General features: G+C 38.8%; 1 protein-coding gene across 9 annotated transcripts in view; it reads left to right on the top strand.

The window, feature by feature from the left end:
• SRRM1 (serine and arginine repetitive matrix 1) overlaps positions 1-21,243 on the top strand; it is a 29,090-nt gene extending 7,847 nt beyond the window's left edge. For 2 of the 9 annotated variants that reach the window (XM_006077985.4, XM_006077990.4), the window contains 13 exons: positions 439-642; positions 1,118-1,306; positions 1,595-1,714; positions 3,776-4,050; positions 8,764-8,844; positions 9,358-9,444; positions 10,706-10,850; positions 11,192-11,233; positions 13,724-13,834; positions 15,861-16,322; positions 16,900-17,095; positions 19,673-19,882; positions 20,264-21,243. In XM_006077985.4, the coding sequence (XP_006078047.1) occupies positions 439-642; positions 1,118-1,306; positions 1,595-1,714; positions 3,776-4,050; positions 8,764-8,844; positions 9,358-9,444; positions 10,706-10,850; positions 11,192-11,233; positions 13,724-13,834; positions 15,861-16,322; positions 16,900-17,095; positions 19,673-19,882; positions 20,264-20,368 (2,227 nt within the window). In that variant the 3' untranslated portion in view covers positions 20,369-21,243. The remainder of the gene's footprint in view (positions 1-438; positions 643-1,117; positions 1,307-1,594; positions 1,715-3,775; positions 4,051-8,763; positions 8,845-9,357; positions 9,445-10,705; positions 10,851-11,191; positions 11,234-13,723; positions 13,835-15,860; positions 16,323-16,899; positions 17,096-19,672; positions 19,883-20,263) is intronic. The other 7 variants (XM_025278723.3, XM_006077987.4, XM_006077986.4 and 4 more) reach the window with 7 other exon arrangements.
• The last annotated feature ends 2,302 nt before the right edge of the window (positions 21,244-23,545 follow it).

Genomic DNA, 23,545 nt, shown 5'->3' with positions numbered 1-23,545 from the left:
CTGCAATGCAGGAGACCCTGGTTCGATTCCTGGGTCGGGAAGATCCCCTGGAGAAGGGATAGGCTACCAACTCCAGCATTCCGGCCTAGAGAATTCGATGAATGGCAGTCCACTCCAGTATTCTTTCCTGGAGAATTCCATGGACAGAGGGGCCTGGTGGGCTACAGTTCATGGGGTCACAAAGAGTCAGACATGACTAAGTGATTAACACATAACTGTTACACTAGAGAATGTTGTTATCCTTCATTTGTTTGTTTTTCTGATGTTCTCTCAGCCCTTTTCCTATTAAATAAATGTGAGACGATATCTTGTATCTATAGGGAATTGCACAGGTGTAAACAATGGTGTAACATAAAAGGTTAACCTCACTTATTTTGACCCTTTTCCCTGGTCCACATTATTTAAAAAACCTGAAAAAAAAAATTGCTTTCATCCTAGACGCAAATCCAGATCTCCTTCCCCTAGAAGACGATCTTCCCCTGTCAGGAGAGAGAGAAAGCGCAGTCATTCTCGATCTCCCCGTCACAGAACCAAAAGCCGGAGTCCTTCCCCTGCTCCAGAGAAGAAGGAAAAAACTCCAGAGCTCCCAGAGCCATCAGTGAAAGTAAAAGAACCTTCAGTACAAGAGGCCACTTCTACAAGGCAAGTACATAAAAATTCATTTTTAAATATCACAGTTTTAGGCTGTTATTAAGTGACAATAAATATACTTGTGATTTAGAAATGTAAACTTGTTTTCCTTACAGGTTTTTAAAATTTAAAGTTAGATTGTTGAAAAGAAATTAAAATTTTATAGTAGAGTATAAGTAAGATGACCCAAAGGTGACCACTGCTATCTGCTGGTGGTGGTGTTTCAGATATTTTATATACTGTAACTTGCTCCCCCCATCCCCCATATCATGGACACCTTTGCACTCTTAAAAAATACATGTGATTAAAATTGTTAGTTGTTCACTGGATTTCAGTGATGTATATACATCTTTCTAGATGTCTTCATAGATTTTGAAAACTTTTTAAAGAGAGAAATAACTTTTTCATATCATTGTATTAAGACAGGAGTCTGAGTAGAAAAGGCACAAAATAAGCTTTTTTTCAACCCCCCACCCCCACCCCACAGTGACATCCTGAAAGTTCCCAAGACTGAACCAGTACTAGAGCCTAAAGAACCTTCTCCAGAGAAAAACTCCAAAAAGGAAAAGGAAAAGACCCGACCAAGATCTCGGTCACGTTCCAAGTCAAGATCCCGGACACGTTCTCGCTCACCTTCTCATACTAGACCAAGAAGGCGCCATAGATCTCGATCAAGGTGAGTAGTGCCTTTAAGATCTGAATAGATGTTGAATTTTTATGTGTTGTCCTCCTAGGTAGAGTTAGGTAAATCATTTCAAAGCAGTAGAAAATTTAATTTAGCACAGGTTTATGTTTTGGATTTCCAGAGATAATTTGAGGACACTGTCTACATTCTGTTAAAAATCTCCACACAAAAAATTGTGTCCCTTGAAATCCATTTTTTAAATGTAGCTGTTGAGAAAACTATGCTAAGGAATTCATTCCTTGCGTATGGTTTATTCAGATTCTAATTCTGTTGTGGCAGATCATACTCACCTAGAAGGCGGCCAAGCCCAAGAAGACGGCCATCTCCTCGAAGAAGAACCCCGCCGAGACGAATGCCTCCTCCACCAAGGCACAGGAGGAGTAGATCTCCAGTGAGACGGTGAGGGTTTGGGGGTTTGGGGGGGTGGCTTTTCTAAATGTGGAGCTGTCAGGTGTACAGAAGTGCATTGTGTCTGTTCCAGGCTAATCTTTTGAGTTAGTGTCCCTTCAGGAAAGAAAAAAAAAGAACTCATAGCAATAATAGGTAATGTCTCATGAAGGGATACCTCATTTGAGGTGTAATGCTGTTATTTTTGAGTGATAACACTTATCCAGTGTTAGAAGATTAAAAAAAACAAGACATTCACCATCTTTTTGGGTATCTGTGTTCATCTTGACCCTTTTGGACCCTACAAGGAAATCTTAACCAAGTAAGGGAATTGTCCACCTTCTCCCTTTGGCTTTTGATTACCACTAGCTTCTGAATATAGATGACTATAGAGTCAATAAACTGCTTTTGTTACTGTTCAGTCACTAAGTTGTGTCCAACTCTTGCAACCCAGTAGACAGTAGCCCACCATGGGATTTCCCAGGCAAAAATGCTGGAGTGTTAAAATAATCCATTATACCTTAATGTTTCTTCCATATTAAAGAAATAAGAGTACTTAACAATAAACAGTTCAAGTAGAAATGAAATGATTTGAAAATTACAGCCTCATTCCATAGATAATAACCATTAATGGCAGTTTGGTCCTATTTTTGAAAAGACTTGGCATAAAAGTCACTTTGTCAATACTGGTGTTCTTTTTAAAAAATAATTTTTAAATTAGCATAAGGTAAAATGTTAGGATCAAACACTTTAAACAAAAAGATTATTGCCACACCTGCCTTGAGTAGAGGTGTAGTGTACTGGTAGCAGAGTTTTGTGCCTTCTTGACGATGCATTTCACCTGTTTTTAAAAGGAACTGGTTATTGTGCATTAGCTTATATTTAGGACAGAATATTTTGTGTTTTGAGTCTCTTTAAGTTTTTTCAAGGAACCAAATCAACTTGGAGATAATAAGCTCTGTAATTTTGTTTTGTTTCTGTAGTCTGAAGTTTTCCAGAATCCCATATTTTTAAAGAAGATATTTTGGAGGAGTTCTCTGATGGTTTAGTGGTTAGGATTAGGCACTTTAACTAATGTGGCCTGGGTTCAGTCTCTGATTGAGGAACTGAGATTCCACAACCCTTGCAATGTGGCCAAAATAAGACAGAAACGAACAAAAAAGACAGTATTTTTTTCCAGGGAGGAGTTGTCCAGATATTTTGGACCATTTTTTATAAGTACTACTAGAAATCATGGAATTGATGTTATTCGTGAAGAGACTAAAGATGTAAATGGTCAGTCAATTTTAGGCATCCCACTTTTCTAAAATTGATTGTTCCTCCTTAGGAGAAAAGTAATGCTGGTGCTTTATAGTATAAGGTTAGTGGAAACAGCTACTTCTCATACTGGAGTTTTGCAAACAGTGTGTTTTAATTGCTTACTAAGCCATTTAGCAGTCAAGATAATTTGCAGATTGTGTAAGATTCCCTTTCAGCCAGTTTTTGTCTCACACTTAAGGTAGGGTTTCTTTTTTTCAGGTTCTCAGGAATTCTTCCGCCAAAGGTGAATTCTGCAGGTACACATAATTGCAACAGAACTTAACCACAGATTTTGCCGCAGAATTCGAGAGTCCCCTGCTTCTAAGTTTATGTAGCTAAATGAATTCCTAATATTGTGCTTTTTTTTTAATGCAACATAAAAGGTTGCTTGACATTGTGTTATTAAATGAAAAAATACTTTGCCACCCCAATTTTGTATGCAGACTCCAAAACACTCATTATTCCTAAGGCGAGAAGAGACCGGTTAGTTGTATAGCACTTGACATTTTATAACTATGGGAAAGACAACTCTCAAACAGAAGCATTTATCAGAATAAGTTATTTAGTTAGTCTCAGAACTAGCTGTTTCCTATCCTGGGTTATGGTTTTGTTTCACACTTTTTTAAAAAAGCAAACTCATTTATGTGCTTAGCTACATAAACTCAAAAGTTGGATAAAAATAGCTGTATTTTTGTGTAAACTGTACATATACATACCTGTAAGGTCATTCTCTCTAAGCATGCAGTTAATGAACATGAGTACTTTGTTCCACAGAAGAAGGCGTTCATCGGCATCCTTGTCTGGGAGTAGTTCATCATCATCATCATCTCGTTCCCGGTCACCGCCAAAGAAGCCTCCAAAGAGGACATCCAGCCCTCCTCGAAAAACTCGTAGGTTATCTCCTTCTGCAAGTCCTCCGAGGCGAAGGCATAGGCCATCACCTCCAGCTACTCCACCGCCAAAAACTCGTCATTCCCCAACACCCCAGCAGTCAAACCGTACAAGGAAAAGTCGTGTTTCTGTCTCTCCAGGGAGAACTTCAGGTAAAGGTAAAAATCACATAAAAACAGTATGATCTTCTTCATGTTGTCCCTGCTCCTTTCAGAGTATGAGATAGCTGGGTAGTATTTGTGTCGTGCTTTTTGTAAATTTGCTTAGACTCTCACCTTTTTTTTCCTGCTTTAAGCTCCTGGGGGTTTGCTGAAATGGAGTTTACATGTAAAATGGTTTTGTTTTTAGCATTGCCCTCTGGCGTTGAGTAGGTGGAAAAATGTACTATTACCAGCCGTGGGCTGTTAGAGTTGGGGTAACTTACCAGAAGTTTGTGTTGTCATGGTAAAGGGATCGTTTTATTACTATGAGACCAGTTTGTTTGATATCTTACTGGAGGACTTAATATTCTGTTTTAATTCTTTCTGTGGCATATTGTACTCTCTAGGGAGGAACATGGTGTCCTCCTAAAAGCTGGTTGGTTTTTTTTTATTTAGGCTCTAGGCAAGGTTCTTCTGAGTGTTGTCCTTGCTTTATTCTGCAGATTGATTTCTGAGGCATTTATGATCTGTGATCCTGCCAGGCAAGTAGAATGCTATGTTAGTCTTGAGTGAAGGTTGTGGTCTGCTGGCGTTTGTTTCTTAAGCGTTAAATACACAATGGAGAAAAACTATGGTATCCATTTGAGTTGAGCCTCTGGTACTTAGGGCTGGAATAATAAGCAACCTGATAGGTGAGTAGAGGGGGAAGGGTGAGATCATAAAAGAACTGTTACAGTAACTGGGTTTTAAGGAGCAATCTGTAGATTAATATAGACTGGGATTGCTCTGATCACATTTAAGTTTTCAGGTTATAAATGAAAAAAATGGGGATATCGCAGGCAAAATCTTGACTGTTGTGTTTTTTTGAGGTTGACGAGAGCAGCGTTTCTAATCAGCACCCTGCTGCTTCGTTTATGTCCACCCGTCCATCACCCCCTGGCCCCATAACTCTGCAATATGGTGATGTCTAGAAAGACAAATTTTGCTTTTTTGAAGTCTGTTAGTGTAAAGTGTAGACATGCTGTCAGAGTGAGGGGTGAGGGTTCTGTCAGATGCTGGTAATATGTAAAGAGTGATGATTAGATTATTTCTGAACTTCAACAGGTTAATGTGCTGATAACATGAATATTATGCAGTCATTTTTGTTGCATTGACTCATCAGACTGACAGCTGGATAAAAACAGAGATACCTTTAAGTATGGGTGTCTTAGGATAACTTACTTTCATAATAATCATGTCCCATATTACTTTCTGTTGAAGAGTTCCCAGTCACTGATGCCTATTGACCTGACCTATTTTTCTTTTCTGGTGAAGTTTTTGCACTTCTGAATACTTCTTTCCTTTCTCTGGAGCTAGAAAGTTGTCTAGTTAAAAAAAAAAAAAAATGTGTCATGAAGGTACCTGTTACCTTGCAGACATAGATCAGATTATGATTTTTCTATTTACATCATATCACCAAAGGGTAATTAAAGTACCTGAGCGGAAGGACTGAATCCTTACTAAATAGATTGATTAAGCATTATTTGTTACCTTTCTTAGGGTCTGCACAGGTACCACCTCTTATTTTGATAATGTTGTCAGAAAGAGTGGACTGCTGCTTTTTGAAAACAAGTCACAGTGAAAGGAAGTGAAGGTGGAAGACAAGGGACCAGTTATATTCCTGGAGCTGATGGGACAGGTCTTCCATGTCCAGGCAAAACCCAACCAAAGAAGCAGACTGTGGGCAGTGTAGTGAGAGCTGCCTTTTGTCCACTGAAGCTGAATACTGGTTCTAACTACTTGGAGATAAATAGCTTTTTATAGTAAAGCGATCCCAACCCTTTGTGATGAAATTTCAGAGCTAGGAAAGACTTCAGAGATTGTTATCAAGAAACAGGTTCTCAGGTTAAGTGATTTGGTCAGGGTCAACCAGCCAGAACTAGAATTTGGGTTCTCAGTTGAAAAATGTCTCCCAGCTTTCCTAACCTCAAAATGCCTGTTTTGATTGTTAGGGGAGAGAGATGGAAGGCAGGATCAAGTTTTTCAGCTTGTGTACCTGGTAGTGTGATTTCAGAAGTTCCTTTCTTGTCTCCACTGCTAATAAGAGCAGTGACACCATTGAAAAGTGATATATTTTACTTTTGTATTTCATGTGGTAGTTATCAATCACGGCCTTAAGGTTCTACTGTTAATAGTGGGTGGATGGAGTGGGAGGAAAGAAGGAAAACTTTTGGAGAATTAAAGGTAAACTATTTGGAATATAATACACATTCTCATCTGAAAGGAAGCATTTTGTAATCAATGGCATGTCATAGTTAAATTGGCATTATCTTAGTACATAAAACAGTGCTTTGAAATGAGTGAAATATTTAATGAAATATGTTTCCAGAGGATCTGTACCTATAGTGGTGATGATAATTTTAAGTTGAGATCAGTGCAGCAATATAAATTGTGCTCTGTAAATACTTAATGATTCTTTTACTAATAATTCTGGTCACAGAGTAACTTATCTTTATCAGATTGATCTTTCAAGTCTGCAAGATTAATGATTAATAGGACTACTGAAATAAATTTAAAATACTGATTTTTCGGTGACTTCAGAGATTTCAAACTTCATGCTAGAATGAGTTTCCCCCTTAAACACTAAAAACAAAACAACATCAACATAAAAATAAGCTCTTTTTTTTTTTTAAGATAAAAATGAACTATTGAAAAATCTTACCTAGACAAGCAAGCACTGATGAAACAGTACTAATAATGCTATGATTCAGTTAGTCTTATTAAGCCAGAGTAGGGAGTATGTTTAGCACTGATGATATCAATAATGACTCAAGACTATTTTAGCCAACCCATTGTAGAGATTAAATCAGGATAAAACTCCAAATACAAGCTTCTGTAGGGGAAAAATATAATGTTACAGCTCAGTTGCATTATCTACTAAACAGGCATTTATTTGCCAAATATATAGCACACATAACCACATTTTTGATGTTTCTTAGAGGAAAATGCATTTTGGCATCCAAGTACACATTTCAGAACCCAGTTCTCTAAAGTGGTACTTTGATATGTAGGTTTATAAACTAGATCCCCTAAAATATCATTTTAAGAGTTGAAGATTCACTGGCACTTAAAAATGAAGAGGAACCTATCCGGAAAAGAGCTTTGCACGTTTAAAATTTTAAAGGCCTTTCTATTTGTGCCTTTGAATTTGTTAAAATGCATGTTTTTTTAATATAAATTTATTTATTTTAATTGGAGGCTAATACTTTTTAAATGCAGTCTTGCTACTGATCACTAATTAATAATAATAAATAATCACTGGATTATCTAATCACTGGATTCATTAGCCATTCCAGTGATTTGTCCAAAAGGCTTATTATTAGGTAGAATTAATAAAAAGTATAATTAAATTCTTTGGATTGCCTCAGCAAAGATGATTAGATTGCCGTTACTGCCTCTTAAAATAAATCTTTAGAGAAATTTGAATATGAATGTCTGTTAAACAAAATTATATAAATGTTAGGTTAAACATTTCATGTTAATTGCTTCAGTGAAACAAAAACAAATGTGAGGATCCTGAGGGTATCATATTGTCTTCAGGTTTAGTTCTTAGAGGACTGTTCTCTGATATTTCAGGTTAATCTTGGGTAAGGTTAATGATTATGTATAAACATTTGATTTTAGTTGAAGCAATGGGATGGATAGTATAAACAGAAATAGTAATTGTTAGAAATTAAAGCTTATGCCTGTGCCATAGAAATAGTGTCTTGGATTCAGATCCTAGTTCACTTGAATTATTTGGGTGACTTTGGTTGAGGTTACTTTTTTAAATTAAGCTTTAAAAGAAACCTTTAGTCTTAGCATTTAATATTTTTACCATGGTGAACGTCTACATATATATATGTATGATTTTATTGATTGGCTGTGCTGGGTCTTCGTTGCTTCTTGGGCTTTTGCTCTAGTTGTGGCAGGCTGGGGCTGTGCTCAAGTTTGCACGGGTTTCACCTTGCAGTGGCTTCTCGTGTAGCTAAGCGCTGGGCTCTAGGGCGTGTGGGCTTCAGACCCTGAGGTGTGAGGCCTCAGTAGTTGTGGTGCATGGGCTTAGTTGCTCCGTGGCATGTGGGAAGTTTTTTTCGTCTCTTAGATGACCAATTTGTTCCTCAGATTTCCAGATCAGATGTTTTTCTCTGTGAAAGTTTCATCAGATCTTATGTATTAATCGTTTATCATCTTTATTACTTTTCTGGACCAACCTGTAGTGGTGCTTAAAAGTGCTTACATAGTCAAGAGTGTGTGCTTGAAATTTTAAGGTAGCACATAGAGGTTTACCAAACTGAAGTGAAGTGAAGTCGCTCAGTCGTGTCCAACTCTTTGCGACCCCATGGACTGTAGCCCACCAGGCTCCTCCTTCCCTGGGATTCTCCAGGCAAGAATACTGGAGTGGGTTGCCATTTCCTTCTGCATACTGAACTGAACTGAAATGCTATTCTCTGAACTGTTTCTCTTGGGAGAAAGTTTGAAAGTTTTAAAATCATTGTAGAACTTTCTGAGGCTTTTCACCAAACATTTGTGAATTACTTCTTTTGCTTCAGGTAATGACAACAGGATCTTTAAAAGAACTTTTTAATTGTCAGTAAATTATTTATGAGAAGAGTCACACTTTTTTTGTATCATTAAGATGTGTAGCCTTTTGTTTCATTTTTTTAATGTATATAAGTGGGGCTTTTTTTCCCCCTCCCCTCTTGTTTTTAGTGACAAAACATAAAGGTACTGAGAAAAGAGAATCCCCTTCACCAGCACCGAAGCCTCGGAAAGTGGAGTTATCTGAATCGGGTACGTGTTTTGTGTTTGTTTTGTTTTTTAAGCTGAATTTGATTCTGGTTAAAGATTAATTATAGTTTATGGCTTAATGATTAAGAGCTAGGACTTGGAAGTCAGACTGGCCTGTTTGAATCCCCAGTTCCACTACATTTTGCTTTAATTACTTAATTTATCTGAGCCTCTTCTCCCCTCCCCTCCATCTCTGAAATGCATAATAGTACCATCCTTTAGTCTTTGGTGGTTAACTGAAATAATGTTTATAAGTGCTTGGCACACAGCCCGAACTGTCACAAATGCCTGGATAAGTTTATTTTTTTGTTATATTTGGTGAAGATAATCTAAATTAGCATTTAAATTGACATTTTAAGCTCCTCCTATATTTGGGGGGGTGGGGGGGGAAGAGTAGATAGTGCTTGACCCAGCTATCACAGATAAAAGTTTAGGAGAACATTTCCCAACTCAAATAGGTTATATTTTCTGTATGCATAACTAAAGAAACACTTTCTAAATGCATCCTTCTTTCAGAAGAAGATAAAGGTGGCAAAATGGCTGCAGCAGATTCTGTGCAGCAGAGACGCCAGTATAGACGACAGAACCAGCAGTCTTCATCTGGTATGGACACTGACTACATGCTTTTTCTCTCTGCATATTCTAATAAAAATATTTAAGATAAAAATATCCATAAGTGTAGTGAGTGTATTGAGGAGAAATATTTTTGTGCCTTCATAGAAATATGAGGGATTGTTCATTTTGGAGCTTTGGTATTAAGTACTTCCTTAAAAACTTAATTTTCTTTTAGATTGCTGTAAAAGTAATAGATCTTCAGAATACAAAATTTAAAACAGGAATAAAAATTGGAAAAGTATGTTTCTTTCCTCAACCCTCAGTCTTACTCCCCAAAGGTTTTATTTAGAAATTTTCTGTGCATGTATTAAGTATCTGTAGTTTAAAAACAAACCAAAAACACCTAACAGGCTCAAACTGTAGATTATATTACTTGCCTTTTTAACTTAATATATCTAGACATCTTCCCCTGTTAGTTCTTAAGGATCTACCTCATTTATTTACTGGCTGCAACATTTTTAAAATATTGGTAATATATTATCGAGCCACTTGCCTATTTGGACATTTAGGTTATTTCTAGTTTTTTTCCTGTGTATGTGTTTACATGAGTGTATCTATAAAATGAAATTTCTGAATTAAAATGTACGTACACAGAAATCTGATTTTAAAGTCAGATATATTGGTTTTATTAGCTCAGTTGGTATTTGTGATGGAGTCTAGACACTGCCTTTCCTTTTCATTTATAAAATGGAAACCAAAGCATTCCACAATGACATTAAGTCAGTTAAAGCTATATAGCTTTTGCAGCTCCTTTAAGATATGGTTAATTATGGAAATGTTTGAAAATGCATTTATGTTTTGGATGTTTTTTTGGTGTTTATAGGAAATGTCAGATATATTTTGTTTGATAAATAATAAGGATATGAAGTAAATTATTCAAACCCCAGTCAGGCTTTCAGTAGCCTTAAAAGTGCTTAGAGTAACTAGAATTAAGTAATTGCTCAAGTTTGACTGAGCTTTTGGAAAATCACTAGATTCTTAAGGAGTGCTGTTTTCTTGGCTTGTGCTATGGAAATGATTTGTATAAAATAATTATATAATAATATATATTTATGCTTGACTTTGAAGTCATTGAGCACATATTGGTAATTGTCTTTTTTTTTCAGAACTCGTGGCTTGTATGTGTGCTCACTTATATTAGTGAACTTGATTTGTTAATTTGGATACTCCCTCTGCTTACCTTCCAAAAACGGGTACAGGCTGTTAAGCATACATCTGATGTAAATTTTTGTTTATTGTGTAATTTTAGATTCTGGCTCCTCCTCTTCCTCAGAAGATGAACGACCCAAAAGGTCCCATGTGAAGAATGGTGAGGTAGGCAGGCGACGGAGACATTCCCCTTCCCGGAGTGCCTCTCCATCACCTCGAAAGCGCCAGAAAGAGGCTTCCCCTCGGTAATGTTTTCACTCTGGATCTGTAGTTGTGATAAAGCTTCATAACTTAAGGGATGGGCTGTGGGCTTATTTAGAATTTGGTTAACTCCATTTCATTAGCGCTTATAGTAGGAAATGGTCAGATTTTGGGGTATTTGGGTTTTCTTTTGTTCAGTGATTATTACTGTTTAATGAGAATTTAGTAAGTTTGTACCAGCATGTCATGCATGTGCATGACCTGAATAGACCAGTTAAATCATGGCATTTACTTCTGACTATCTTTGAACATCTAAAATATATATATATATCTATTAATTTGGTGAATGGAATTCTTGACACTTGTTTTTTTCCACTGCTCTCAGGATGCAGATGGGAAAGCGATGGCAATCGCCAATGACTAAAAGGTTGGTTAGATGCTATTTTGTAAATTAGGATTACATGTCAAAATTCTAGTGACTTAATTTACTGTTTAGGTAACATCCTGTTCCCAGGTTTACAGGTTATGATGGTGAAGAAGTTCCTCAGTTGTTTTGGTTCGATTTAATTATATTTTCTTACACATCAAATTAATGAGGTAGGACAGTAGTAATAGGTCTTTAGATTTGGGCGGGGGGACTTTGTGATGATAATAGGGAAGGCAAGAGGAACTTGGGAGAGACATTTAAAAGGTTAAAAAATGACTGTAAGGCTTAAAGCAATACTTTTCATGCTTCTAAACTTTTGTCTTTGGCTGTTGAATATTCCTTCCTTAATAGTTAAAGATATATTAATCATGTGCTCAGTCGTGTCCGACTCTTTGGGACCCCATGGACTGTAGCCCGTTCTCTGTCCGTGGAATTCTCCAGGCAAGAATACTGGAGTGGATTGCCATTTCCTTCTCCAGGGACTCTGCCCAACCCAGGGATCAAACCCATGTCTCTTGCATCTTCTGCATTGGCAGGCAGATTCTTCAGCACTGTGTCACCTGGGAAGCCCAAATATTAATCATACTTAGTGTAAAAAAGTAGTTGTTGCGTGTATAACTTGTCCTCATTACCAGTGTGACTAAGGAAATGATGTGGTTCTGAGGAGTTCACTGCATAGATAACAAGCTGTCTTCATTCTGAGACTTGTCTACTTCTAATTCTTGAGGGCTGCTTTGTGTTTTGAGGCTTAATGAAACTGGTTCTTACATAATGTGGGGTGGTGGGGGACTTCTCTACTCAACAGTGTCTACACACAGTTGAAGGCTTGGGTTGGCATTATGTGTTCAGAGTAACTAGAAGATGTTTGCCTTTTTCTCTCTTTTAAATCCCTGAAATGTGTGTCATATCAGCTTAAAGAAGCTGTAGATCTATTCAGTGTCACGATTCCAGTTTTAAGTGATTATCAAGTTTTTCTTGTAGTTCCTTAAGTATGCTAGTTATTTTATTTTTAACAGGTTATGGTTTTATTCTCTTTTCAATTTTCTCACATGGAAACATAGGACATTGGAAGTCGTTACTGAAAGAGACCTTTTAGTTATGCCAAGCCTTTCATTTTACAACTGAAACTGAGGCACAGGGTGAATATCTCAGGTCATTAGTATATCATAGTAGATTCTAATCTGAGTTCAGTTTTTTTTTTTTGTTTGTTTTTTTAATGAGAATATTTTAAAAGAGGAGCCATATAATCAACAGTAATAGCCTCTTGTGCTATTACATCTACTGATAACACACTAGGAGTTCTGCTTTGTATCATCTCATCACTCAGGTTTGTGAGTGTAAACCTTTTTCTCTTTGAGTCAAAACCCAGATGTCTTTACCCATTTGAAATCTTCATTACCTGTTGAAACAGTACAGTAGTCCACCCTGTTTCTCTAGGTCCTATAATTCTCAGATTAACCCTACTAATGAAGTGATTTCTCCTTTACTGTCTTTCTTGTAATTAAAATTTTGGTGTCTGCATGTCATCTGAAGCTGATCTGTCTTGACCTATTGCCGCTTGTAGTTTATGTCTTAAATCTGTTTAAAGTGAAGTCTTAGTCTTCACAAAGCATAAGCAAGTTTAAGTTAAAAATCAAGTTTATTAATGAATGTTAGAATTTTCATTGTTCTGTTAATGAACTCTCCTTAGTTTTATTGGGGAATCAAGACAAGTTAACTTGAGAAAGTGTGCCTTTTGTGGTTGTGCAACAGAGCTCAGAATTAAGGTCTATGATTCTTATCTATATTTTAACCACAGTGCTCCTCATGATGGCTTAAGTGCTCAGGCAGCTTTCTTTCTTGTCTTTGGAGTAGTGTTTTTAATTAATTGTTTGCAACTCTTATTCAACCACAGGAACTTTTTTTTTTTTTTAAATCAAGAACTTGGAGCACTGACACCCAGATTTTGGGCCTTTAATTTTAAATATCTATATTAGAACATTGTATTTTTCTAGGCTTTACAGCAGTTCTTCCTAACAAGGAATCAAGTTACTTGAAGAACCTTTTTATTAATAACCTATATCAGCTGGACCATAGCCAAGACCTGGTGAACACAAAGTTCAGATAAGTTTCCCAGCTGTTTCCAATGTACAGTCCAGTTAAAAAGCAACTCCCTGAGGTAGTGTTATCAAAGTTTTTTCACCTTGTGTCATGTTAAGAATGTTTTATGTGACCCAGACTGCATATTTATATACTGCAACAAAAGTTTCACACAAGAAAATTTACCATAGTTAAAACACTTAGATTTTCTCCTTTCTTTCTTTTTTTAATTTAAATCTGTTCTGACGGAGTTTTGACTGACTGCAGTGTAGTTTGAAAAACACTGCTCTAGGGATGGAGTGATGATGGCTGCTGCCCTTTGGGTTGACAGTGACTGAAACTAAATCATCTCGATCACTTAGTTACAGATGTTACTGACCCTGAATCAACTATAATTCTTCTTTGGTTTAGTGGTAGACGGAGGAGAAGTCCCTCCCCACCTCCCGCCAGAAGGCGACGTTCTCCTTCTCCTGCTCCTCCACCTCGTCGACGCAGGTCTCCCACACCACCACCACGACGAAGGTATTTATGAAATAGGCTCGTGCGTGCTAGTGGGAGCAACTTTGGATTTCTGTGATTGAAATATTTATTCGAGTGGCCTTGTCCAGCTGTTTACAAAATACCACATATTATACATTTCCATTTACCTGACAAATCCAGGACACACAAATCTAGAGGGAGAGAGAAAGTAGATTGGTGATGGTGGCCAGGGTGGGATGGGAACTGGGAGTCATGATGGTTGAAGACTGTGAATGCAGTTGACCTTGAGCAAGGTCAAGGGTACCAACGAGTAGCTGAGAATCTGACTCTAACTTTACAGTTGGGCCTTCCATATCTGTGGATTCATCCAACGGCAGGTTGTGTAGTACTGCTGTATGTATTTTTTAAAATCCACATATAAGTGGACCCATGTAGTTTAAACCTGTGTTCAGGAGTCACCTATATACTAGAACAATTGAAATTGGGTGAATTTTATTATTTGTAAACCATATATCATTAAAAGAGGTTAAGTAAATTAAAAGATAGAATCACTCTAGTGATTTTAGGGGGAACATTTTTATGTTCAAGTATTTTCAGCCCATTGAATATGGGTTGGTTAAATCTCTGGATACTGGGTATTTGAACACAGAGCACTGACCATCTCAGACAAACACAAATTGAAAGCTATTCTACATAGTAACTGATTAGTACTCTTCAAAGAAAAATGGATTGTGAGAGAGACTGAGAAACTGTTATAAATTGGCAGAAAGACTAAGGGCATGGGACAGTTGGATGCAATGTAGAATCCTAATTTTTGGAACCTGGAACAGAAAAAGAACATTACTGGGGAAAACTAAGGTGGCATTAGTATTTTTTTAGTTAATAGCAAATTAGCACTAAGGTTAATTTTATAGTCTTGGTAGTTTTTCTACAGTTATATGAGATGTTAAGTGGCAAGTCTTTACTATTGTTCAGCTCTTCTGTCAATAAAAAATGATTTCAAAGTAAAAGGAAAATTTTTTTTAAGAGAATTGCTCAAACACATTATCAAGCGGTATAGTGACTGCACCCTGAATGCCTTTTATGTGCCACCTAAACCATTAAACGCTTTAGGTAGTTTATCTTTAGTCCGCAAGATGGTCTTGCTTAATGGTGGTATTCCCATTTTCCAGGTGAGGAAATCTGGGTTCAGAGTTACTGCTGCTGCTGCTGCTAAGCCGCTTCAGTCGTGTCTTACTCTATGTGACCCCATAGGCAGAAGCCCACAGTTACTAATAAGAGTTAAATGGAAATGCATTCTATGGTGTTGCACAATGTATGGCCTTTCCCAAAGATGATTTTTAGACAGTAAAACTTTGGAGCTCAAGGTCTGAATGTTTCAGGAGAAAATCAAGTGGTTGAAGCTGAATGTTATTTTGAGGTTTAGTTTCTAAGAGGCAAGTTAAGGTTATATAGGGATTAAGCATTAAGAGGAAGGCCAAGTGGGACTTCAGCAGGAATGCATTCTCCCTAGCAGTAGATTTCCACCGAATACTGTTCTTTTGACTCCCAAAATGCAAGTCTCTCAGTGAGGCAGGGTGATGTCTTTTAAACCTTGTGCAAGTGAGCACTAATTATTAATACAGAGTCCAAACACCAGTGTAGAGAGTGTTCCCCATAGGACAGCTCTTTAAAGCAGACTTCCTGAGTTCAAGTTGCATAGTCAATAGAATCTTATGAATATAGTTATCTAGTTTCTACATAGTAGTAATGGATTTTCAGTTTCTTCAGAGCAATGCAAGATTCTTTTCTGAAGAAATATTAAATTGATTCTACATGGATTTTGCTGAATGACTTGACAAATTTGAATTCAATCTGAACCCTAAATCTCCCCTAACCAGAATGTCTTATTTGTAATCATCTAGGATACACAGTAATTTACTAAGTGATTTCTTTATTTTTTTTTAACTTAAAGGCATGGCATTTCCCCTTAGAAATACTCTCTTTGGTGTTGTAAGTGCATAATTTTCTTTGCCTTCTGTTTCTAGTCCTGTTGGACCTTTAAGCTTTCATGATGTATTTTTCCTAGGACTCCGTCTCCTCCTCCACGTCGTCGCTCACCTTCCCCAAGAAGATACTCTCCTCCAATACAGAGGAGATACTCTCCTTCTCCACCTCCAAAGAGAAGAACGGCTTCGCCCCCTCCCCCTCCTAAACGAAGGGCATCACCATCTCCACCACCAAAGCGTCGGGTCTCCCATTCACCACCCCCCAAACAAAGAAGCTCCCCAGTCACCAAGAGACGTTCGCCTTCATTGTCATCAAAACATAGGAAAGGGTCTTCCCCGAGCCGATCTGCCCGGGAGGCCCGGTCACCACAGCCAAACAAACGGCATTCGCCCTCACCACGGCCTCGCGCTCCTCAGACCTCAAGTCCTCCACCTGCTCGAAGAGGAGCATCATCATCACCCCAAAGAAGGCAGTCCCCATCTCCAAGTTCTAGGCCCATTAGGAGAGTCTCCAGGACTCCGGAACCCAAAAAGATAAAAAAGTAAAAACGTTTTATCCTTTTTGGTTAGGAACACTTAACTTGCATAGCTCTTTATGTTTGGAAGCTCCTCCCTCCCCCCCCACCCCCAACACACACACACAGAGAGAACAGGAAAGAACAGCTGTGAATACAAACTTTAAGGCAAATTCTCGGTCCTATTCATATATCCTTTTCTGTTTTCAGGATAGTTCCTTGTGGTATGAGCTAAATGAGGATTTTATTGGTTCTTAAGGATATCAAGTTAATTGAGAAGTGTGCTTCCAAACCCAGCTCTGAAACGATGTGTAGGATGCTTCTTGCATGTCTGTAAGACTGATAAAAGCAGTGTTAAATATGGCATTACTAATTTCCTACAAGAAGAACCATTAATAGAATGGGTAGAGGATAGTGGGGCTTAGAACTACTCTCCAGGAGACTTAAATGATAAAAATTGTGTCGATACAATCAACCAGCAAACTGAGTGATGTAAAATATTAAAGTTGGTGATCTGGTTGTGTAATGGTAGTTGGTGGTTTTCTCTTAAAGAAGGATCTCTGTTTTGAATGCTGAATGTTCTATTTTTTCCTTCTGTTTCTAGAGTTGCCTCACCAAGCCCTCAGTCGGTAAGGAGGGTCTCATCTTCCCGATCTGTCTCGGGATCTCCTGAGCCAGCAGCTAAAAAGCCCCCAGCACCTCCATCACCTGTCCAGTCTCAGTCACCCTCCACCAACTGGTCACCAGCGGTACCGGTTAAAAAGGCTAAAAGCCCAACACCAAGCCCATCACCGGCAAGGGTATGTCTGCCCTGTTGTGGACATCCTTTATAAGTGTAAATGGTTACTTGGAAGGAGAAAGGTTTTTGTCTTTTGTAGTTCAGAGGAGCATAATTTTCTGTGATTCAGATGGACTTCAAAAGGAGGCGCATAATAAGTGGTGGTGTTTGCATCACTGTGCATGCTAATACTCTATAGACATCCACTAATTTCCAGTGTCTTTAATAGTATTAATTTCTATAATCTTGGTGGTGAAGGTTGAGCTATATAAATAACTTAGAAAAATGGGGGGAAAAAAACACCTTGATTCTAATATTATCTAGGAGCAAATTAGTGTTTCTGTTCTCTAGTATTGTTTGGGGATAATTACGATTACACAATCCATGAAAGTTTTGATCTTCAGTTCAGTCGCTCAGTCATGTCCAACTCTTTGCGACCCCATGAATTGCAGCACGCCAGGCCTCCCTGTCCATCACCAACTCCCGGAGTTCACTCAGTCTCACGTGCATCGAGTTGGTGATGCCATCCAGCCATCTCATCCTCTGTCGTCCCCTTCTCCTCCTGCCCCCAATCCCTCCCAGCATCAGAGTCTTTTCCAATGAGTCAACTCTTCGCATGAGGTGGCCAAAGTATTGGAGTTTCAGCTTTAGCATCACTCCTTCCAAAGAAATCCCAGGGCTAATCTTCAGAATGGACTGGTTGGATCTCCTTGCAGTCCAAGGGGCTCTCAAGAGTCTTCTCCAACACCACAGTTCAAAAACATCAATTCTTCGCCGTGCAGCTTTCTTCACAGTCCAGCTCTCACATCCATACATGACCACTGGAAAAACCATAGCCTTGACTAGACGGACCTTTGTTGGCAAAGTAATATCTCTGCTTTTGAATATGCTATCTAGGTTGGTCATAACTTTTCTTCCAAGGGGTAAGCATCTTTTAATTTCATGGCTTCAGTCACCATCATGTGGTGACTATTAGTATGATTACATTTTATTTTTTAAGAAAAGTATCACAAGATGTCAAAATGTCACCAGTGGTTTTGGAGGAGAATAATTAGTGATCTTTAATTTTTCTCCTTTACATTTTAATGCTCTTAATTTGGAAATACATTATTTCTGTAATAACAAATGAATCTTGCAACATGTGAAATATTAGATGAAATAGAAAGTACGTTATTGACCCAGATAGTCTTATCTTGGAGAAGGCAATGGCACCCCATTCCAGTACCGTTGCCCGGAAAATCCCATGGATGGAGGAGCCTGGTAGGCTGCAGCCCATGGGGTTGCTAAGAGTCGGACACGACTGAGCGACTTCACTTTCACTGTCCACTTTCATGCATTGGAGAAGGAAATGGCAACCCACTCCAGTGTTCTTCCCTGGAGAATCCCAGGGACGGGTAGCCTGGTGGGCTGCAGTCCATGGGGTCACACAGAGTCGAACACGACTGAATCGACTTAGCATCGGCAGCAGCAGTCTTATCTTTGGCAGGCTACGTAAACAAGAGTAACATTCTTGTTTTTACATCATCAAGCTTACATATCATTGGGATAGTAAAATATCAGAGCTTAAACTGTTTTCCTTTCTTTGTGATTCATTAATCGTAGCACATTCTTATATTGTATAAAAAACATCAGTAGTTAGTTGTCCATCTTAATCGGGTTGTGTTATTGTGCAGACTAGTTGAATGATGAGGAATTTTAAGTAATTGCTTGGAAATATGAGATTAAAAATTACATTACAGACTAGATGCATTTATAGCAGAAACTACCCTTGGCTTAAATTTGGAATATATGCAGTGGAGAATAAATAACCCTGCATTCTAGAGGTCAGTGACTAGAGATGTGGCAATCACACACACTTATAATTAGGGTAATAGTTTTTTATTACTTAGGCTGGTATGATGGGTGATTTACAGATGTTCCCATTTTTAATTATTGTAAACAGCTTTATTAGGGATTGTAATACCCAATTGGGGTTGATAAAAAGGCCTCAGAACAAGTCAAACAACTTGACCAGTAGGTTCAGGAACCAGAATTCAATTTGGGTGAGTTCAGAGACTTTTCTTCGTATTCATCATGGAGCTTTTCCTTGCATCTGGAAGCAGACCCGGCCTCAGGCCAGTCTTGGAGACCTGGTTCATGGTTTGTGACTGGGAGACCTGGTGCGCATGCTCAGTTGTTTCTGTCGTGTCTGACACTTTGCGACCCCATGGACTGTAGCCCACCAGGCTCCTCTGTCCATGCGATTTCCCAGGCAAGAATACTGGAGTGAGTTGCCATACCCTCCTCCAGGGGATCTTCCTGACCCAGGTATCAAACCCACGTCTCCTGCATTGCAAGCAGATTCTTCACTGCTAAGCCACCAGGAAAGCCCAAAGTTAGTTGGGGAAATTTAAATCATTTACCTTCAGGATCCATTTCAGCTCTTGGAAGTCTTTACTCCCATCTTTAGGAGTACTTTTCTTGGTGGTGACTGGTCTTGGACCTTCTTCCCCCTGAAGCCCTATGAAATCCTGAGATTAATTCAGCTGGTTATTCCCTTGAAATAAAATTTTTCATTGGACAGGTTGACTTTATTGCTTTTGTTTTTCTGGATTTCTAGAATTCAGACCCAGAAGGAGGTGGAAAGAAAAAGAAGAAAAAGAAGGACAAGAAACACAAAAAGGATAAGAAGCACAAGAAGCACAAAAAACACAAGAAGGAGAAGGCTGTAGCTGCCGCTGCTGCCGCTGCTGTGGCCCCTGCAGCCGCAGCTGCTCCCACAACCACATCAGCACAGGAAGAACCGGAGGCAGAGCCAGAGCCTAAGAAGGTATTTATGGGCCCTGTCTTGCAATTTGTACAAAGAGCTAAATCATTTGGTGTGCAGAAGTAGCTTGTAATTTTCTTCTAATAATTAAATGCCCAGTGTTAACTCTGTTGGGATTGGTTTCTCTAGGACCACCCACCAAGAGCAGGAATTTGCTAAGGCTAAATAAGAATATGAATAACGTTCAAAAAGCTTAATGTATATTTTTAAAAAGAACTCTGACATTATTTAACATATAATTCACGCATTTGAAGTACAGTGATTTTATGGTTTTAATATTCACACAGTTGTGCTGCCATCACCACAGATAAGACTCAACATTGGCAACCATTGTCTCAGGATTTAACAATACGACCTTTCTGGTTTGTTTGTTTGTTTTTTTAGGAGACTGAAAGTGAGGCTGAAGATAACCTTGATGACTTAGAAAAGCACCTGCGTGAAAAGGCCCTGAGATCAATGCGGAAGGCTCAAGTGTCCCCACAGTCCTAGGTGGAAATGTTTGTTACGATGTAAATTTTATTTGGTTTGTACGCAATTCAATTTCAAAATTGCTAAAATGTGTTTGAGCTTTAGACTATAACATTTGTTGTAATAATTGCTAGGTTGAAGTTCACCATGTAAAACAAGGGCATGGATTTACATTGCAAAAGGTGTCCCCAGTGTATTAGTGACATTCTTTCATTGACAGCTGACATAACTTCGTTTAGAGTGAAATATTTTAAGCCAAAAAAGAAAAATCCCCTTTTTAAAAAAGGGGGTTTAAATGTTGTTGGCATTCTTATGGTTCCTTTAAATACCCCTGGCTATTCCCAGAGGTTTTTCTTTCTACTTTTTCTTTCCTTTTTCTCATTTGAGTCTTAGCACCCATTTAAGTTATGATGCTTTCAACCTTGATGGTTTGCAAGCTTGCCCAGAAATAAGACCACTGTTGAACTACCACAAAAGTATAAAGAATATTTTAATGCCACAATCTTTCCTGTTGCCTGTGGAGTCTCTGCTGAAATGAATCAGGATTCGAGCTCTAAGATGAGACAGAAAATGAAAGCATGTTGTTTGCCAGGACACTGTGGGTTTATATAGATGTGTAACAAGTTGATTTGGAACACTGGAATTTCATTCTTTTCTCTTTTTTTTGTAAAGGCAATTAATTAGCCCCAGGAAGGATCCTTCAGTTACGTAAAATTTTGTTTTATGAAATGTCATGGCTCCATTCATAATTTTGTCTTGTTCCAGTCAGTATATACAACTTTCAGAGCTCTTGTATTTGGAAAGCTGGAAGGGCCCAGACTTTGAAATAGTGTCTTGTTTTCACTGTTTTTGTTTTGTTTTTGTTTCTGTTTTTTTTTTTTTTTTTTTTTTTTTAACTAAAGCTATATAAAGCTTGTGGATTAAACAGAATAAATTTCTAAATTTAAAAATGTTGGCCACTCACTTTTATTACCCATCTGAATACTGCAGGAGACCCACCTTAGAAATCTTACAGTGCCTATATTTTTACCCCCTTGGCAGCTTTGGCAGAGGAAGGATTGGGCAAGGGAAATACAAGGTGATAAAATTGTCCTGGCATATTTATTTAGTAATATGATAAGTGCCATGAGAGGGAAGTACACAGTGAGATTGGAACATATATAATGGGCAGGTCAGCCAGGCATAGGGGAAGAGAAGAATTTCAGGCAGAGCACACAGTATGTATACCCCAAGGCAGAAGGAGTCTGGCACATTCCAGGAAGTGAATGAAGGTTAAAAAATGACTGGAGCAGTCTCCCTCTATCAGAGGTGCGTGCGTGCACGTGTGTGGGGGGTGGGGGGAGGGTGGTTGGTATGGGTGGTGTCTGGTGTCAGTGGGTATGGTGTTTGGCTCCCTACAGGCCATTTTTAATTTTAAGATTGAGGAGAGTAATATAATTTCAGACAACTTGGAAGCTGATAACACTATGTAAGGTAAAACAGTAGCATTCACATCTCTGTGTATGGGGCAACTTAAGAGAGCATTCAAGGATCGTCCATGTGACTTCCTTTTGATTTTACAATTCGGTAATGTTGGAAATGCACAGAATATCCCGTATCTAAGGTGGTTGCTCCTGACTTACCCCTTCCAATATGAACAAACCCATGAACATCATTTGGGGGTACTTGTGTCTAGTCATTCACTCATTCAATCCATTTGTTCACTTGTCTCATTTATTCAGCAGGCTTTCCTTCCTCCACTTGACTGAACTGCTTGTTAAGGTGAGCAGCGGCCTTCATTTTGCCAAAGTGAGCGATCAGTTTCCCTCCTTCGCTAGCCCTGCTGGCAGACGAACTTACTCGCTCCTTTGCTGAAACCCTTCCCTCGAACAGCAGGTTTCCTCTACCTCACTATCTCTTATCTCTTGTGGATGCTTTGAAGTGTGATGTGATGAGAGTCTGGAGAGAAAGCTGCCGAAGACAAAAGAATCCCTAGGTCCTTTGATTTTAAATATCTTTTTGTTGATGTGTCACATGTTCCAGTTAAACTTCCCCTTGACCTAGACCCCTATCCAGCTACCTGGTTGATAAGTTCATTTGGGTGTCTAAAAGGCATACCAAATTGAACGTGTCCTCCGATCTTGTCCCAGTCTCATTTGGTAGCTGTTACATTCACTCAGAATTGAGTCGATAGCATCAGTGGCGGCGTTGTCCACCCTCCAGTACTCATGCACACAGGCCATTGTGTTCCCAGTAGCCTGTCAGATCATGGTGGTAGTTTAGTTGCTAAGTCGTGTCTAACTCTGCGACCCTGTGGACTGTAGCCCGCCCAGCTGCTCTGTCTATGGGATTTTTTCAGGCAAGAATCGGAAGTGGGTTGCCATTCCCTTCTCCAGGGGATCTTCCCAACCCAGGGATCCAACCCAGGTCTCCTGCATTGGCAGGTGGATTCTTTACCACTGGGCTACCAGAGAGTCTTGTCAGATCATAGTACTGCTCAAAACCCTCAAGAGACTCTTCTTTCCTGCCTCAGTAAAATCCAAATTTCTTACTCTGGCCTGCAAGACCCAGTAGCACCTGCTTGGGCATCCTCATCTCCTCCCCTCAGTCTGCTCAAGCCATATCTATGTCCTTGCTCTTGCTTTGATCAAAGTTGTTCTCTCTAAAAGCCTTTTGTTTTCACTGCCCGATCTGACCTGTTTCTTTACTAGGGTTTTTTCAGACAGGCTTCCCTGACTCTGTTTTCATGTATAGCGATGATTACAACCTGAAATGATGTATTTTTGGTCCCTAGGAACTTGGACTTGCTTGTGACTGTGTCCGCAGTGCCTAGTAGACTGTAGAGGCACAAATACTTGATGAACAGATGGGAAATAAGTTTAATTGACTGTCATTGCCGGGCACTGCTAGGGCTTGAGGTGAGGAACACGAAGACATGGTGACTGCTGCCAGCTATCTAGTATTTGCCTCCTGGGGATAAAAACATACAATCTGGAGTGGGCAAGAACATAAGAGTCTGGCAGGCCAAAGTTTCTACCATAGCTTTCCACAGTGTGGCCTTGGTTAAAGTTACTTGACATCTAAGTGCTTCCATTTCTTGGATCTGAGTCAAATAATGGAACAACCTCCGTTTTTAAAGAGTTAAATGTGTTAGTTAATACATATAAAGTAACGATAGTACAAAGCGAGGTCCCCATTTTCTTAGGTAACATAATATGT

Source organism: Bubalus bubalis, chromosome 2, assembly GCF_019923935.1.
Source record: "Bubalus bubalis isolate 160015118507 breed Murrah chromosome 2, NDDB_SH_1, whole genome shotgun sequence".
Lineage (NCBI taxonomy): Eukaryota > Metazoa > Chordata > Mammalia > Artiodactyla > Bovidae > Bubalus > Bubalus bubalis.
Note: the sequence above shows the minus strand (reverse complement) of the source record. Positions and strands in the feature narration are given on the sequence as shown.